This window comes from Nyctereutes procyonoides, unplaced genomic scaffold (genome assembly GCF_905146905.1).
Source record: "Nyctereutes procyonoides isolate TBG_1078 unplaced genomic scaffold, NYPRO_anot_genome, whole genome shotgun sequence".
Lineage (NCBI taxonomy): Eukaryota > Metazoa > Chordata > Mammalia > Carnivora > Canidae > Nyctereutes > Nyctereutes procyonoides.
In genome coordinates, this window is record NW_026575133.1 from 40,031,552 (window position 1) to 40,051,430 (window position 19,879).

Genomic DNA, 19,879 nt, shown 5'->3' on the forward strand with positions numbered 1-19,879 from the left:
CTGGCACAAGCAAGTCTATTGGCGCCATTTTTCCAACAGCATTTCTCACCTTGTGTCTTTGTATCACATTTTGGTAATTCTTACAATATTTTGAACTTTGTAATTATTATTATATTTCTTATGGTGATCTGTGATATTACTATTGTGATTGTTTTGGGGTGCCACAAAGTGTGCCCGTATAAGACAGTGAACTTAATCAGTGTTCTATGTATTGTGACTGCTCACCAACCAGCCATTCCCTTGTCTCTTCCTGTCCTTGGGCCTCCCTACCCCCTGAGACTCAACATATTGAAATTAGGCCAGTTAGTAATCCTACGATGGCCTCTAAGTATTCAAGTGAAAGGAAGGGTCCTTCATCTCTCACTGTAAGTCAAAAGGTAGAAGTGATAAGCTCAGCAAGAAAGGCATATTGAAAGCCGAGATAGGCTGGAGCCAAGTTGCCAAATACAAAGGGAAAGTTCTTGAAGGAAAGCAAAAGTGCTACTCCAGTGAACACACAAATGGTAAGGAAGCAAAACAGCCTTGTTTCAGTGGTCTGGATAGAAGATCAAACGTTCCCTTAAGCCAAAGCCTACTCTAGAGCAAAGTCCTAGCTCTCTTCAATTCTGTGATGGCCAAGAGGTGAGGAAGCTGCAGAAGAAAAGTTTGAAGCTTGTAGACACTGATTTGTGAGGTTTAAAGCAAAGAAGCTGTCTTTATAACCTAAAAGCGCGTGGTGAAGCCGCAAGTGCCAATGTAGAAACTGCAGCAACACTGAAGCAAGACCTTCCAGTACTTTATTAGCAATAAAGTATTTTTTAATTAAGGCATGTACATTGTTTTCTAGACATAATGCTATGATACACTTAATATACTACAGGATAGTATAAATGTAATTTTCATACGTGCTGGGAAGCCAAAAAATTCATTTGACTCACTTTGTTATATTTGCTTTACCGTGATGGTCTGGAACCAAACTTGTAGTATCTCTAAGGTTGCCTGTATAATTTCTCTGGATGCCTTGGCTGAGAGAAGATGTAAAGACTATTGGTTGATAACCGAAAGAATCTTACCTGATTTGGTCTCCAGAATCCTTTGACTGGAAAGTGACCCATGAGAAGTCAAGCCATGGAGAAATACAGAAGCCCTGATTCTGAATATTTGTTGGGTGGAGCCTTGGTTACTCTCTCTCATCTGCGAACACACCTGACTTCCAACATGTCTCTTCCCTTTGCCAACAATGGGCATTTGCTTATCTCCTTCAATAAAATAATTGGCTTTAAAAAAAAAATAAAAATAAAAATAAAATACTAAAACATAGTATGGAAAAAATGTTTATGTATCTCAGGCTTGGAAAGACCTAAACAAGGTGAAATCCAGAAACCACTAGGAAAAATGGTAACAAGTTTCATTAACCAAAAAGAAAACTCTATATGACAAAAGATAAAGAGTAGTCAAAAAAAATATTTGCAATACATAAAAAGTGTTAATATTAATAGTCCTACTACTCAAGAGACTTACAGTCATTAGCTATAAAAAGACAAAGGACTCTAGACAAACGACTAAAGAAGGTGAATACATAATTCCCAAAAGATGAAATCAAGTGACCAATCTATGTATGAAAATCAAAGCAGCTATGTAGAATTTTTTTGTTAAAAGAGTCTTGAAAGTCTGATGACATCTAAAGCTGGAGAGGGTATGGAAAAACTAGAGCTCTCATGTACTGTTCATCAAAGTGTCAGAATGTTCAATCTTTTGAAAGCAATTTCTCGAATTAATTAAAAGGTAATATGAGTATACCATATGGCCCAGCAAGCCCTACTCCTAAGGACATTCAGCCTACAGAGAGAAGAGAAGAGAAAGAATGTGGAAATGTGAGCATGCAAAGAAATTATTTAAGAATGTTTAGTACAATCTTGCTTATAAAGGAAACAGTGGGAAAAGCTTAAATATCTATCAGTATGGATGAGTTGAATGAACTATAGTGTACCCAAAATAAAGAATTTGGCTCAGTGGTTTGGCTCAGGGCATGTTTCAGGGGTTTCGGATTTAGTCTCCCATCAGGCTCTCTGCAAGGAGCCTGCTTCTCCCTCTGCCTAGGTCTTTGCCTCTCTCTCTCTGTCTCAAGTGAATAAAAAAATAAAATCTTTAAAAAAAAAAAAGCAAGGTAAAGAACAATATGTCCAATCAATTACTATATTTTATATTAATAATACAGATGTGACAATTTACATTAGATATATGTGTGTGTATATATATACACATATATATAATTATATATGTATAATTAATAATAATATAATATAATTATATATAATATAATATATATATGTGTGTGTGTGTGTATATATATATATATATATATATAATTTCAGAAATGGGAAAAGAAAAGCAGCATACAAAACTGCTAAGGGCATTTTCCTAAAAGAGATGGCATTAGAATTTTTAAAAAGTGAAATTTCACTTCTTACTGTGTTTTTCAGTAGTTTCCAAAGGATAGTACTACAAAACGCACCCTAGAAATTATATACAATTATAGCAATTGTATATATATACATGTCAAAGAGGGCAACTTTATAAGATTTGCTAATGCAGGAATCAATAAAATGGCACAAAAGAATTCTTTCAACCAGGAAAAAAATCTCCAAATGTAAGGAATGTAAATGTCAAATCTGGAGTTCAGTAGGAATCTTTTTTTTTTTTTTCCCTAATGCCCAAAGCCAGATTATTCTTACTATGCAAAAGAAGAGGTAATTTACCTTTGGCAATGGCTTTCCCTCCTGGCAGTTGATGCCTCCAGTGAAGACCATGTTGGGCATCACAGGTTTGGGATAGTCCAAAACAAAGTCAGCTCTTAACAACCAAATTGACGTATGGCTATAGAGATCATAAGGCGTGACAGCCGTTTGGAGAATCTCAGATGCAACTTCTTGAGTTTTTAAAAAATAGTGGCAAAATAAATGTTCCTCCAAGTGGGAGATATGATTCCTCACTCTCTCTCTCTCTGAAACTCATGGCATCTGACAACATGGAGAAAAGTCCAGGAACATAAGAAAGGGGCCTGGGGCACTGTGTGCTTTCTTCAAGAAAATGGCAAAATAATCCCCTGGTGAAGACCACGGATGGGAGTGAAAAATACTTGGCTACAATTAAGCCACACACATCAAAAGGATCCAGAAACACTGCATCAAAAGAACTCTCCTTTAGGAATTCTATTTGTATCACTAGGGCAGCCCCGGTGGCTCAACCTTCAGCCCAGGGCATGATCCTGAAGACCTGGGATGGAGTCCTGCATCAAGTTCTCTGCATGGAGCCTGCTTCTCCCTCTGCCTGTGTCTCTGCGCCTCTCTCTCTCTGTCTCTCATGAATAAATAAATAAAATCTTTTAAAAAAAATCTGCATCACTAAACAAATTCTTACAATGTTAAAAATGTGGCAGCCGAGAAAATTAAGGCCATTCCACCTTAAGTTCAGCGTTAGCACAAGTACAGCCATCTCAGGCCCCTGTGAAGAAGAGCTGACATTTACCTTGCTTCAGTTACAGGAAAAAACAACTTACAGCTTAACCTCTAGAAAGCTCCATATTAGAATGAGAATAGAGCTTAATGCCCTTGAAAGCCCCATATCAGAATGTAAACAGAACTTGAGAAATTCCTCCCCCACTTCTGGAGGTCCCCTAGACCAGCCCATAAAACTAAGCTGGAACCCCACCCCCACCCCCCGCTCGGGGTCCAAGTCCCTGTTCGCTGTGTCGGGTGCACTTGGACCCAAGCTCAAGCTTGCTAATAAACCCTCATGTGTTTGCATCGGTGTCGGCTCCTTGGTGGTTTCTCAGATATGTAATCTTGGGCACAACATCTGGGGACTTGTCCGGGATCCGAGAGACCCCAAGGACCCCATCCAGAGGGTTTCACGCGTGGTGAGTGCACGCAACTTTTTCCACCTTTTGCGTGCATATTCTCTGAGAGCTCTAAATTGTACTTTTACCTGTAGGAATTCCAATCTGTATTGGGTCGATATTGGCTTAGGTGGACGTGCTGGTGGGTTGTCAACCGGGGGTCTTGAGGAGATGTCCCTTGCCCCCGCCGGGAGGACAGGGTCCTCGTCTGTAAGGAGGACGGAGGTCCTCATCTGTAAGAGGCGGAGGTCCTCATCTGTAAGGGGGACTTAGTTCCTCATCTGTAAGAAGGACAGAGGTCCTCGTCTGTAAGGGGGATGGGGTCCTCGTCTGTAAGGAGGACAGAGGTCCTCATCTGTAAGGAGGGCGGAGGTCCTCGTCTGTAAGAAGGACGGGGTCCTCCTCTGTAAGGAGGGCCGGCTGGCAGCCCTTCAGTTTACTTTTTGTTTTGTCTCCGCTGCCGCACTGGAACGTTTGTCTGCGTTACTGTGTCCTTGTTAACTGTCATAACTGTCTGTGCAAAGTTCTCTGATAATCTGAGAGATCTAACCGGGCTCTTAGATACTGTTCTCTTTACCCACCAGCCTACTTGGGAGGACTGCCAACAGCTCTTATAGGTTCTCTTCACCACCGAAGAGAGAGAACGAGTTCAGGTGGAAGCCCGGAAGTCTGTCCTGGGAGAAGACAGATAGCCCACCCAAAACTCAGACCTCTTAAACGCGGCCTTCCCCTTATCCTGCCCCACCTGGGACCACAACTTGGCTGAAGGTAATGAGAGGCTCCGGCTCTACCGCCAGACTCTGCTGGCAAGTCACCAGGCTGCCGCGCACAAGACTACCCATCTGGCCAAGGTCTGATGTGAGACAGGGCAAGGACAACAGTCCAGCAGCCTTCTTAGAGAGAGTCATGGAGGCTTTTAGGCAGTGCACCCCATGAGCCCAGAAGCCCCGGAAACAAAGGCCGCAATTATCATGGCCTTTGTTAACCAGGCTGCTCTGGACATTAAATTAAAAAGAAATTGCAAAGAGTAGAGAGACTGGGAGAGAAGAGCTTGCAGGGTTTAGTAATAGTAACAGAAAGAGTCTATAATAATAGAGAAAGTCTGAAAGAGCATCAAACCAAACTAAGTGACTGGCAGACCCGAAACCTGGCCAAGATCCTGCTGGCCACAACCATGGACGACCCATGGGAAAGACGGAGGCACCTCAATAAGCTGGCTTTGGGGACAGGTAAGGAGGATGGCCCTGGTCCCCGTCAGGAGCGCCCTAAGCTGAACAAAAACCAATGTGCTTATTGCAAGGAAGAGGGCCACTGGGTGAAAGAGTGCCCTAACAAAAGATCTAAGGCCCCTCCCAAGATCTTGGAGATGGAGGACCTGGGCGACTAGGGGAGTCGGGGTTTGGCACCCCTCCCCAAGCCTAGGGTAACTCTCAGAGTGGAGGGGCAACCCGTTGAATTCCTAGTGGACACTGGGGCACAACATTCGGTTTTATTACAACCCCAAAGGAAATTGGCAAGCAAGACTTCATGGGTGCAAGGGTTCACAGACACCAAACAGTACTCATGGACTACCCGAAGAACTGTGGATCTCGGCATGGGCCAGGTATCCCACTCCTTCATGGTCATCCCTGAGTGTCCCTACCCATTGTTAGGTCGGGATTTGCTCACCAAGATGGGGGCACAAATTCGCTTCCATCCCAAAGGGGCAAAAATCCTAAACAAGGAGGGGCACCTGATTTAGGTGCTTATCCTGCATTTAGAAGACGAATATCATCTCCATCAAACGCCCTCAGCCCCAATGACTGACATTGACCATTGGCTGCGGGAAGTTCCCCAAGCATGGGCAGAAACTGGGGGGATTGGGCTGGCCCAGCACCGACCAGCCATATACATAGAACTAAAGCCGGGGGCAGACCCTGTCAGGATCCACCAATACCCCATGCCTCTCATCTCCCTAACCCAGACTGGGACCCCCCCTCTGCATGACTGTCAAGAAATTTTGGCACAGGTGCACAGAATCAGAGCTGATCTCCAGGACTAGCCACTGCCGAACACGGACACCACCTGGTATATGGATGGCGGCAGTTTTGTCCAAGAAGGAATCAGATACCTGGGGGCAGCCGTAACCACGGACCCGATCTGGGGGCATCGACCCTGCCAGACACCCCCAACTATGTTGATGCTGACTTACACTGGATCAAACGCTTGCCTATGACCCAGTGCTTGCGTGGCTGATGGAGGGTCGCAGACTCCAGCATCATCCTGCCGGAGGAACTAGGATGGCGAGTCCTATCCAAAATGCATCGGAGTCCTCATATGGGAACAAGGAAGATGGAAGACCTCATATGACATGCAAAGATCACTATTAAAGACTCTTGAGCAAAGATCGAGCAGGTGAGCTGCCACGCATGCCAGTTAACTAATGCCACCGCCCATGGATCTAACCCGGGCACCCGGCTCTGAGGGGACCGCCCAGGAGCCTACTGGGAAGTGGACTTCACTGAGGTAAAACCTAGAAAATGCAGATACAGGTATTTACTGGTGTTCGTAGATACTTTTTTCAGGATGGACAGAGGCATTTACCTCCAAACATAAAACAGCACAGAGTGTGACCAAGAAACTGCTGGAAGACATCTTACCGAGGTATGGTTTTCCTGTTAAGATCGGATCAGAAAAAAAAAAAAAAAAAAGATTGGATCAGACAACGGCCCAGGATTTGTCTCTAAGGTAACACAGGGAGTGGCACCAGTACTTGGGGCAGATTGGAAATTACATTGTGTATATAAGACCCAAAGCTCAGGATAGGTAGAGAGGATGAACAGATCATTAAAGGCGACCTTAAATAAATTAGCCCTGGAGACTGGCTGGGACTGGGTAACTTTCCTCCCCTTCACCCTATATAGGGTGAGGAACTCCCCATATAAGATGGGACTGACCCCCTATGAGATCATGTTCTGTATTCCTCCACCTATTATCCCCAATTTAAAACCTAAGGTGCTTGCTGAGTTTGATAATCACCAACTTCTTTTCTCCCTCCAAATGTTACAACGAACCCATGAGCAGGTGTGGCCTAAGCTGAGGGCCTCTATGAGACTGGGCCACCCCCGGGCCCCCATCAATACTGGCCAGGTGACTGGGTTTACGTCCAGAGATACCAACACCAGACACTTCAACCTTGCTGGAAGGGACCCTACATCATGTTCCTGACCACTCCCACCACTCTCAAGGTCGACGGGATTACTTCCTGGGTCTGCTACACCCACATCTGGCCAGCTGATCCACATGCCATTCACAAGGACTTTGTTCCAGACTGGAAAAGCCAACCGGACAAGGACAATCCCCTTAAGCTAAGACGGCGTCGTTCTCACCTCTTTCCCACCTCCAAGACTCCCTAGTCTGAAGTTGTCCTTCAAAATAGAAGGGGATTAGACTTAGTCTTCTTACAACCATGGGGGGGGGGGTTATGTGCTGCCTTAAACATAGGAGGTTGCTTCTTCACTGAGACGTAAACGGGAACAAGAAGAGAAACAAGGTTGGTTTGAATCCTGGTTTAATCATTCCTCCTGGCTCACTCTGAGAGCAACCTGGACCCATGATTGGGTCCTTCCTTAGGTTCCTCTGAGAGGGGGAAATGTGGAGGCCGAGAAAATTAGGCCATTCCACCTTAAATTCAGCGTTAGCACAAGTACAGCCATCTCAGGCCCCTGTGAAGAGAGCTGACTTTACCTTGCTTCAGTTACAGGAAAAAACAGCTTACAGCTTAACGCCCTAGAAAACCCCATATCAGAATGAGAACAGAGCTTAATGCCCTCGAAAGCCCTATATCAGAATGTAAACAGAACTTGAGAAATTCCTCCCCCACTTCTGGAGGTCCCCTAGACCAGCCCATAGAACTAAGCTGGAACCCCCCTCGGGGTCCAAGTCCCTGCTCCACTGTGTCGGGTATACTTGGACCCAAGCTCGAGCTTGTAAATAAACCCTCATGTGTTTGCATTGGTGTCAGCTCCTTGGTGGTTTCTCAGATACGTAATCTTGGGCACAACAAAAAAAGGTATTGAAGACTGTCTTTTAATGGACTTAAGACCAAAAAAAAGTGAGCTTTGCTGCGGAGTTTTCCACTGAGAATAAGAGAAAGTCTTGAACATCTGATTCAACTCCTCCAGATTGTAAGTTGTGGAATAAATCTTCACAGTAAAATTGGAGGATTTTCCCAGTTGCCAACTCACCTCTGGTATGATTAAAACCACCTCATGCCCTCTTTGGATGAGTTGCTCCACAACCAAACGCATGGTAAACCAGTGGCTCCCATCCATGGGTACTACCAGCAGCTTGCCTGCCTCAGCAAAGCCAGATGTCAGCAGGAGACACACACACAACAGAGGAAAGCCGGTCAAAATTGTGGCAGCCATTGGAAAACTGCAGCCCAGGGCAATCCAGCTGCTTGGGATCTGAGTTGGTGTGATAGAATTGGGGGAAGAAGTATAGACACAAAGCCTGTCCCAGGAAAGGGGATGTAACCACACATTCGTAAAAAAAGAAATTACACTCATTGCCAGTAATGCACTGGTAAGAACAATAATGAATGAGTAGCATTTGCAGACACACATACTTGTAAACTTTCCAAATAAGAATACCTTTTGATCTTTGCCTTGGACAAAGATCATGCACTGTATGTCACGCAAAACTCATTTGGAAACAGAATTATTAAGCAATGCCTTTGAGGACTCAGAGCGATCAAAAGAAAAATAAACTTCAAAAAGGTGATATCTTTGCAATTTGTTCCAAGGAAATTTTGGTTTTTACTCTCAGGATACATAAGACAATTTTGCCCAGAAAGATATTGGCATCCAAGTTTCAAAGGAAAGGCCTGAAGTCACTTACCACTACCTTCCTCGTGGGCAGTGGAACTGTATTCACATGAGTCCCTTAGATGCCTCGCATTGCCACATGTTTGTTCCATATCCAAAATCTCTGAGGCTCCAAAATGCTAAAACTGCCAAATCCCGCCTCCATGGACCATTCTAGGGATTGATTGATGGAATGTGACTGTCATCTATATTCAATCACTTTCCCTAGACACATCACATGCAGTGGGTGATCACCTGCCTAATGCTTACCAAAAGCACTCTGCTAGGCATTCTCTCTCTTTTCTCTGGGCTACTGCATTCCTCTGTACATTCCTCTATAGACCTCCCTGTGATGGCTGCCCCACTTGGCCTGCTACCTACCTTCAGGAATCTTTGTATCTGTCTCCCACACTCTACCAAGCACTCATTGAGGCCAGAGGATGTATTTTCTTCATATTTGCATCCTCCTCCCACAGGACCCATGCTATGTCTCACACAGAGAAAGCACACAAGGACCCTTTGTTGGATTGGACTGAATTGCATTATGTGAGTTTTCTACACACCTTTATCAGTGAGCTCAGTGGTGTATGTCAGATAAGACCCTGAGTCTTAGTGAGGGATTCTACAGTCAAGTTGGGGGCATAATCTTTGTTAGGATAGAGCATGTTCCTTCGGAGATGACTGAACTAGGTTACTAGATATTTGTTTAGTCACCATTTCCCTCGGTGACTGAGGAACTTTGAGATTAATGTCTGAAAAATAATACGGTAGCAAATGATCTTCCTTTCCAGGAGGATCCTTTAGAATATATATCAATAAAGTAGAAAATAGAAGAAAAATAGAAAAAAATCAATGAACCCAAAACTTGTGCATTAAGAAGATGAACTAAACTTATAAAGCTCTAACCAAACTGATCAGAAAAAAAGAGAGAAGAAAAAAATTACCAATATCAGGAATGAGAAAGGTGGCATCACTACAGATTCAACAGATGCTAAAGGGATAATAAGAAAGAATATCAAGAACGAATTTATGCCAATATATTCTACAACTTAGATGAAATGAACAAATTCCTCAAAAGATGCAAACTACTAGAGTTTAACAGAGAAATAATACATAAGCTGAATAAAAGTACCTTGTATGTTTTAAGTTGAATTAAGTTTGAATTCAAACTTTCCAACTAATAAAACTTCAAGCCCAGGTGGCTTCACTAATACAAACTACCAATATTGGAGGAAAAAATAAAACCATTTATTATTCCAGTATACATCCTGAAATGAGCAAATATTATTTCAAGAGAACAGAAAAATAGGGGATCCCTGGGTGGCACAGAGGTTTGGCGCCTGCCTTTGGCCCAGGGCGCGATCCTGGAGACCCAGGATCGAATCCTACATCGGGCTCCCGGTGCATGGAGCCTGCTCTTCCCTCTGCCTGTGTTTCTGCCTCTCTCTCTCTCTCTCTCTCTCTCTCTCTCTCTGTGACTATCATAAATAAATAAAAATTAAAAAAAAATTACCTGTAAAAAAATTTTTAAAAAAAGAACAGAAAAATAGAGAAATTCCTAATCTTTCTATGAGACCACAGAATTTGTCTCTGAGACCAGCATTGTCACATGTTGAAACTAGATAAAGACATCATAAGAAAGAAAGAAAAATTTATAGACCAATACCCTCATAAATATTATGCAAAAATTCTATAGCAAATTTTAGTAAATCAAATTCAATAATATGATGTATATAAAAATATGAGATCTATATAATAATTATATACAAAAAGATAGTGGGACTTACACCAAAAAAGGCTGTTTTAACATTAGAGAATCAATCAAGGTAATTCACCATAAAAATAGACTGAAAAATACAACCATATGATCATCTCCATAGGCACAGAAAAAGTATTTGACAAAATCCAACATCCATTACTGATCAAAATTGTCAGAAAACAAGGTAAGAAGGGAATGCTCTCTACCTAATAGAAAGTATCTACGAAAACCGTAACTAACAACATACTTAATGATGAATGACTGAATGCTTTACTCCTAATCACATACAAGTCAAGGATGACCATCCTATCACTTCTACTCCTATTGTTCTGGAGATTCTAACCAATCCAATCAGTCAAGAAAAAAATAAGGCCTCCACTTTGGAAAGAAAACTCTAACTGCGCTACTCACAGATAACGTGATCATCTCTGTAGAAATTCCAAAGGAATCTACAAAATATCCTAGAACAAATAAGTAAGTTTAGCATTGTTGCAGAATACAAGATAAATACTCAATAATCAATCATATTTCAGGGCATCTGGGCGGTTCAGTTGGTTAAGCAATCAGCTCTTGATTTCAGCCCAAGTCCTGATCTCAGTGTCCTGGGATGGAGCCCCAAGTCAGGGTCTGTGCTCATCGCAGGGAGTCTGCTTCAGGATGCTCTTTCTTCTTCTGCCCCCCTTCCCCCTCAGTGCTCATGTTCTCTATTTCTCTCTCTAAAATAAATAAATAAATAAATAAATAAATAAATAAATAAATAAATATTTAAGAACCAATCAGGAGAAGTCCAAGAAGGCAGATGAGAGGAGACCTTAGTTTCATCTGCTCCCAGGAATTCAGCTAGATAGTATTAGATCATCCTGAACTCCTGCAAACTCAACAACCACTGATCTAAGAAAAGAATAGCTGCAACTCTACAAATAGAAAAGTGACCACTTTTTGCAAAATAGGAGGCTGGAGATGTGAATCTGGGGTGATATATCAGAAGATAAACCCTGGGAGGAGGGAGACTCCATAAGCTGGCTACCAGAAAGTGCTAGAGCAGTGGAGCACAAAATCTGATGATTAAATGCAACAAAAAATGGAGGCTCTGAAGGCTAGGATAATGAGGCAGAAGAAAAAATTAGTGATATAGCAGACAAAATGATGGAGAAAAAAGAAGCTGAGAAAAAGAGAGAAAAACAAATACTGGATCACAAGGGGAGAATTTGAGAGACAAGTGATAACATAAAGGAAAACAATATTAGAATAATTAAGATCCCAGAATAAGAGAAAAGGAGGGGTGCAGAAGGTATTTTGGAGCAAATTAAAGCAGAGAATTACCCTAACCCGGGGAAGGAAAGAGGCATTCAAGTCCACCAGGCACAGAGAACCCCCTTCAAAATCAATTAATTAGATCACACCACAACACATAATAGTGAAACTTGCAAATCTCAGAGACAAAGAGAAAATCTTGAATGCAGCTCAGGAGAATAAGTCCATATCCTACAAGGTAGAAACATTAGGTTGGCAGCATACCAAACCACAGTGACCTGGCAGGCCAGAAAGGGCTGGCACGATATATTCAGGGTGATAAATGAAAAAAAATATGCAGCCAAGCATACTTTATCCAGCTAGGATGTCATTCAAAATAGAAAGAGAGATAAAAAGCTTCCAGGACAAATAAAAACTAAAAGAATTTGGATCACCAAAATAGCCCTACAAGAATATTAAAAGGGACCCTTTAAGCAAAGAGAGAGCCCAATAGTAACCAGAAAGGAACAGAGACAATCTACAGAAACAGTGACTTTACAGGTAATACAATGCCATTGAACCCATATCTTTCAATAATCACTCTGAATGTAAATAGACTAAATGCTCCAATCAAAAGACACTGTGATCAGATTGAAGAAAAAACCAATAGTCATTGATATGCTGTCTGCTAGGGACTCACTATAGACCCAGAGATACATCTAGATTTAAAGTGAGGGTGTGGAAAATATTTATCATGCTAATGGATGTCAAAAGAAATCTGGGGTGGCAAGCCTTACATCAAACAAATAAGATTTAAACCAAAGACTGTAATAAGAGATGAGGAAGGACACTATGTCATAATTAAAGGGTCTATCCAACAAGAAGATCTAACAATTGTAAATATTTAGGCCCTTAATATGGGAGCAGCCAATGATAGAAGCCAATAAAACCTAAACCCAGCAGGAGAGGAGCAAAAATAAAGATGAGAGCAGAAATCAATGAAATAGAAACCAAAAGAACAGTAGAACAGATCAACGAAACTAAGACCTGGCCTGGCTCTTTAAAAGGATTAATTAGATTGATAAGCCCCTGGCCAGACATATCAAGAAGAGAAAGGACCCAAAAAATAAAAATATGAATGAAAAAGGTAGATCACAACCAACACTGAAGAAATACATACAATTATAAGAACATATTATGAACAACTGTATGCCAACAAATGAGGCAATCTGAAGGAAATAGATGCATTCCTAGAGATGTGTAAACTACCAAAACTGAAACAGGAAGAGACAGACAATCTGAACAGCAAGGAAATTGAAGCAGTAATGAAAACCTCCCAACAAACAAGAGTCCACAGCCAGATGGCTTCCCAGGGGAATTCTACCAAACATTTAAAGAAGAATTAATACCTATACTCTTGAAGCTGTTTCAAAACATTAAAAAAATGGATTGAAAACTTCCAAACTCTTTCTAGGAGCACAGCATTACCTTGATCCTAAAACCAGACAAATATTCCCCCAAAAGGAAAATTACACACCATTATCCCTGATGAACATGAATGCAAAATGCTAGCCAATAGGATCTAACAGTACGTTGAAAGGATTATTCACCACAACCAAGTGGGAGTTATCCCTGAGCTGCAAAGGTGGTTCAACATCCACAAACCACACAATGGGATACACTACATTAATAAAAGAAAAGAGAAGAACCATATGATCCTTTCAATAGATGCAGAAAAAGCATTTGAGAAAGTATAACATCCTTTCTTGATTAAAACGCTTCACCAGGTAGGGATAGAGGGAACATACCTCAATATCATAAAAGCTATCTATGAAAAGCCCACAGTCAATATCATTCTCAATGGGGAAAAACAGAGCTTTCCCCCTAAGGTTAGTAATATGCAGCGATGTCTAATCTCACCCCTGCTATTCAGCATAGTACTAGAAGTCCTAGCCTCAAAAGTCAGATCACAAAAACAAATAGAAGGCATCAGAATCAGCAAAGAAGTTAAAATCTCACTCTGCACATGACATGATACTCTATGTGGAAAACTCAAAAGACTCCACCCCAACATTGCTAGAACTCATACAGCAATTCAACAAAGTTAACAAGTCAGGAAACAGCAGATGTTGGTGAGGATGCAGAGAGAGGGGCACCCTCGTCAATGTTGATGGAATGCAAGCTGGTACAGCCATTCTGGAAAACAGTATGGAGGTTCCTCAAAAAGTTGAAAATAGAGCTACCCTACAACACGGCAATTGCACTATGGTGTATTTACTCCAAAGATACAAATGTAGTGATCCAAAGGGGCACCTGCACCCCAATGTTTATAGCAACATTGTCCACATTAGGCGAACTTTGGAAGGAGCCCAGATGTCTATCGACAGATGAATGAATAAAGATTTGGGATATATATACAATGGAATACTACTCGGCCATCAAAACAATAAAATCCTGCCATTTGCAATGTCATGGATGGAACTAGAGGATATTATGCTATGCGGAATATTTCAATCAGAGAAAGGCAATAATATGTCATCTCGCTCATATGTGCAATTTAAGAAACAAAACAGAGTATCATGGGGAAAGAGAGGAAAAAATAAAACAGGATGAAATCAGAGTGGGAGACAAACCATAAAAGACTTTAATCCTAGGGAAAAAAACTGAGGGTTGCTGGAGAGGAGAGGGGTGGGAGATGGGGCATCTGAGTGATGGACATTAAGTAGGGCACAGAATGTAATGAGCACTGGGTATTATGTAAGACTGATGAATCAATGATTTCTACCTCTGAAACCAATAATATATTCTATATTAATTAACTGAATTTAAAGAAAATTTTAAAAATTAAAGTAAATAAAATGTTCTAGGGAGCTAAAAAACCAATTGTATTTCTATATACAAGCAATGAACAATCAGAAATGAAAATTTCAAAATACCATTTAAATAGCATCAAAATTTTGAAATACTTATGGGATAACTCTGACAAAAGATGTGAAACACTGTACCCTGAAAACCACAAAACATTAGTGAGAGAAATTAAAGAAAATATAAATAACTGAAGGGATAAATCATGTTCATGAACTGGGAGATCCAGAGTTGTTAAGATGACAATTCTCTCCCAAATTGATTTGTAGATACAATATAATCTCAACCAAAATCCCAGCAGGCATTTTTGCAGAAATTGGAAAACTGATTTAAAAACTTATATGGGAATGTAAAAGATCTAAAATGGCCAAAATAACTTTTAAAAACTTGGAAATGGCATACACTGTATACTTATATCTCCCTAGCATTCATATTTGAAACTCTATACTGATATGATGGTATAAGGAAGTGGAGCTTTGGGGGTTAATTAGGATTTAGATAAGGTAGGGGGGCCCCCATGAATGGGATCAGTGCTTTTATGGGTCAACAGAGACCATGTTTTCTCTCTCTCTCTCTCTCTCTCTCTCTCTGTCATGTGAGTATACAAGAAGTCACCAGACTGCAACCCAGAAAAGGGCTCTCACCAGAATGCAACCATGGCAGTAACCTGATCTTGGACTTCAAACTTTAGAACTTCTCTATAGTATTCTGTGACAGCAGCTGAACCGACTGAGACAGAAAGCTAACACTTTTCATTTCAAGACTTCTTGTAAAGCTAGAGTAAACAAGTGTTTCATAAACAGATCATTGAAACAGATTAGAAAGTCCAGAATAAATCCATAGATATATATACAACTGATCGTTTATGGAGATGCAAAGGCCATTCAGTAGAGGAAACAATAGCCTTTTCAACAATCAGATATCCATCAGCCAGAAAGCAAGAAAAGACATCACCTCTGTGGTCTTCCTCCCAAAATAGCTGAAGTCTGGTTTCATCATGATTTTTTTTAAAAAATGGACAAACTGGAGATCCCTGGGTGGCGCAGCGGTTTGGCACCTGCCTTTGGCCCAGGGTGAGATCCTGGAGACCCGGGATCGAATCCCACATCGGGCTCCCAGTGCATGGAGCCTGCTTCTCCCTCTGCCTATGTCTCTGCCTCTCTCTCTCTCTCTCTCTCTCTCTCTGTGCCTATCATAAATAAAAATAAAAATAAAAAATAAAAAAAAGGACAAACTGAAATTGGGGGCATTCCACAAAATACCTAAACAATAATTCTCAGAACTGCAAATGTCATCAAAATCAAGGAAAGTCTAAGAAATCATCACAATTTAGAGGAGACACTCACTATAATATGATATTCTGGATGGGATCCAGGAAATGAAAAAGGACATTAGGTAAAAATCAATGAAATCTGAGTAAAATATAGACTTTAATCATATCATATTGGTTCATTCATGTGACAAAGGCACTGTAGTAAAATAAGCTGTTAACTATAAGGGAAGGTAGGTACAGAGTATAAGGGAATATTTTCAACTGCATTTTACAATATTTCTGTAAATCTAAGTCTGTTCTAAATTAAAATTTTATTTTTTTAAAAAGGAGAATCCAGGGCAACTAGATGGCTCACTTAGGTAAGCAGCCAACTTGTGGTTTAAGCTCAGATCATGAAAACAGGGTGGTGAGGAGTCCCAAGACCAGCACCATGCTCAGCAGGGAGTCTCCTTGAGATCCTCTCCCCTTTGCTTGTCCCTCCCCCTCTGCTTCTCCTCCACACTCAGACACACTCTCTCTTTCTTTCTCTAAAATAAAGAAGTAAAATCTTTAAAAGGAGAAATGAAAGAGAATGAAAGAGAGAAAGAGGGGAAAGAAAAAGAAAGAAAAGAAAGAAAGAAAGAAAGAAAGAAAGAAAGAAAGAAAGAAAGAAAGAAAGAAAAAGAAGACAATAAAGACAGAATCCACAGATTGGGAGGAAATATTTGTACAGCATATACCTGATTAAGAACTTATGTACTGAATCTATTAAGAACTCTTGAATCTCACTAATAGGGAAACATTTTTTTATATACACAAAGATTTGAACAGACATTTCACCATAAGACAACAGAGATGGGAAACAGGCACATGGAAATGTGCTCCACATCATTGCTCAATAGAGATGTCAAGTTATAGCTACAATTTAATTTGCACACATCTTAGAATGGCTGAAATGTGAAAGAGAGACCACACCCATTGTTGGTGACTCTCTGGAAGGGGTGGGCACTCATTTGCTGCTGGTGAGACCCTACAGTGGATCAGCAGTTTCTTAGAAACCTACACCTGCCATACAACCCAAGGCTTCCCATTCCTAGGTATTCACCCCGGAGAAAAGAAAGTACACTTCCTGAGTGGCTGATACTTTTCATTTTCTGGTGAAGTTCTGACATCTTACAAAACCTTCTGGCTGGGGAGACACCCCCACACATACATCCTTCCCCAGCCCTGATTCTTAGACATCCCAAGAAGCCCAGCCCACTGTAAGCCTTTGAGATGCAAACTAACCAATCCAGAGCCATAGGAGACAATATTCCTCTGCCTTAATCATCCCAGGCCTAGGGACCAGGCAAGCAGGGAACACCCCTATAGCTTAGAACCCACCAGAGTTCTTCACACTAGCCAGTCCTAGGCCGTTTGCCCTGCCCTGACTTGCCTTTCCATGAAAACACCAATGAAGTCAGTGACCCAGGCCCTGTCCTGGCTCCTGCTGCTTCTGCCTCCTGACCAACCCTGGTGCTTCCCCATGTAGCCCTGCATGGCAGCCCCTTTCTCTAGGACTTGTGAGTAATATAAACTTTGTTTCCCTGAGCCTCTCCTGTGTCTCCTCTTATGGCCGTACCTAAGGGACCATCATTTAAAAGGACACAGAATGCTTCCATCCAAAAACCATTTGTATGGGATACGAATATTCAGAGCCACTTTATTTGAGCCACAGAAAACTGGGAACAGCACAAAGACCTATCAACATGTGACTGGATAAACTGCGCGTTATCCACAAATAGAATGCTTCTCTACAATAAATAGGAATGAACTACTACACATGAAACAACAAGGATGAATCTCAAAATAATTTTGCTAAAGAAGCTATGTCAAACAAGAGAGTCCATATTGCATAATCACATTATGCAAAATTCTAGAAAATGCAAATTAAATAGAGTGACAAAAAAGAGAGCAGTGGTGACTTTTTTTAGGGTGAGTGTTGTATTACCATTTACTTAAACTTACCTTTTCTTACTAGATCCCTCTTCTCCCTCAGCATCTTATTACTGACCATCCCCTAGGGGAACCCAGAAAACTTGTACCCCATCTCCAAAGGGATGGGAAAATCTGAACAACCTATTTTTGTATGGCTCATGAGCTAAGAATGGAACTTGCAATTTTAAAGAACTATAAACAAACAAAGCAACAAACAAAAAGGTTATAAGACAGAGATCATATATAACCCTGCAAAGGCTGAAATATTTGTCCTTTAAAAAGGTTTGCCAATCTCTGATGTAGCATCGTTAATTTACACAAACTAACATGTTCCCTCTTACAACACTAAAATTCACTTTTAATGTAAGGACGATGGAAAGAGTTTAATTATTCTTATGCCCCCCCCCTCCAAATTTCCTGATATCACTGGCATGTTTTATAAAAGTCTATACATCCTACAGGCCAACAGATACCTTGGTTCTCATTTACTTGCAGTCATGCTAAATAAACCCATCATCTTAAGTTTCATATATGGGCACGTGTACCTAGTATGAGTGCAGTTTCTTCAGCTATGTGAAGATTCTGGCGGCTCTGCTCATTTCAAGGTGAGCAGAGCCCCCTTACAAAATGTTATCCTTCCCAGATATGGTTCAGGCTGTGGGTAGTCTGAGTTACATAAACAGCATGCCCACAACACACATTCACTGAGGGCATGATCCATTTCTAGCCACTACTTAATTCAAAGGGGAAAATCAGGTTCCCACTATATGAGAAAACATGACTTTTGCAAAATTTACTGAGCCTTCAGTAAGTCTCTAATAAAATAATTAACTGAAACATGCCACCAGGTTCTTAATTTGGATTTGGATGCAATGTACTCATCAGAAATCTTACTCTTGAATTTTTCAAGACCATGTTAATCCCAGTGATTGAACCCCAAATCAAACTGGCTGGACCAACTATTTAACATTATTCAATAGGAACTATTGAATAATTGTTCTGAACTAATTGTTCAACAATGTTTCTGAAGGACATGCTCCAATAAGGCAAATAAGATGTATGAATTTGGGGAGGGATTATTACTGACAGATGATATTGTATACCTAAGAGTCTTAGAAACTAAGAAGAGAAATTAGGAATGTGGCTAGATAGAAGATAAATGTGCAAAAACCAAAGCTATACATTAATTACTAATAATCACTTTAAAATAGTAATGGAAAATGCCCTGTTCACAATAGTTTCAAAAATAGTAATATGCCTAGGAATAAATGTTACAAGAAAGGTGAAAGGCATATAAAGTAAAATGCAAAAGTTTATTGATACATATAAAGTAAGATCTGAATAAATAAAGAGAAATACTACAATCCTAAATAGGAAAAGTTCCAAGCAAAACGATGTCATTCTCTCTCAATTTAATAAGAGCATTTTGTCATATAATCAGAACCCTATTGCTTTATTTTATTTAAAACTAGATAAAACAATTCGCAATTTTGTGAAGGAGAGTCAAAAACAAGAATCACCAAGAAAATTTAGAAAAACAGTGAGTATGGGGATTACCTTATGACATATTAAAACAGACTATAGAACTACTACAATAAAAATATGATACTGGCACATGAGTAAATAAATAAATCGATGGAACAAAACTGAGAGTTCACAAATAGAGCTCAAAAGAGTAAATAAATCTGGAAATTTAAAATATGATAAAGATGCATTTCAACAGATAAAGAATTGATTTCTTCATTACATGATGCTGGATCCTTGTACCATATAAATTCTTCACTGTAAAAAATGTATTAACCCTGGAGGAATTAAAAATACTAAGACATAGTATGGAAAAAGTGTTTATATATCTCAGGCTTGGAAAAACCTAAACAAGGTAAAATCCAGAAATCACCAGGAAAAACGGTAACAAGTTTCGCCAACCAAAAATGAAAACTCTATATGACAGAAGATAAAGAATAGTCAAAAAATATTTGCAATACATAAAAAGTGTTAATATTAGTAGTCCTACTACTCAAAAGACTTACACTCATTTCTCTAAAAAAGACAAATGGCCCTAGAAAAAG

At 40.4% G+C, this 19,879-nt stretch overlaps 1 protein-coding gene across 1 annotated transcript; it reads right to left on the reverse strand.

Annotated features, from left to right (window-relative positions):
- Positions 1-72: 72 nt before the first annotated feature.
- LOC129493697 (UDP-glucuronosyltransferase 1A8-like) lies at positions 73-8,556 on the reverse strand. The gene is given in 6 exon segments (XM_055300117.1): positions 73-1,256; positions 2,739-2,981; positions 2,983-3,196; positions 3,372-3,411; positions 5,767-5,793; positions 7,962-8,556. Coding segments are annotated over 6 exon segments (1,191 nt in total). The 5' UTR covers positions 8,542-8,556; the 3' UTR covers positions 73-1,169.
- Positions 8,557-19,879: the final 11,323 nt, after the last annotated feature.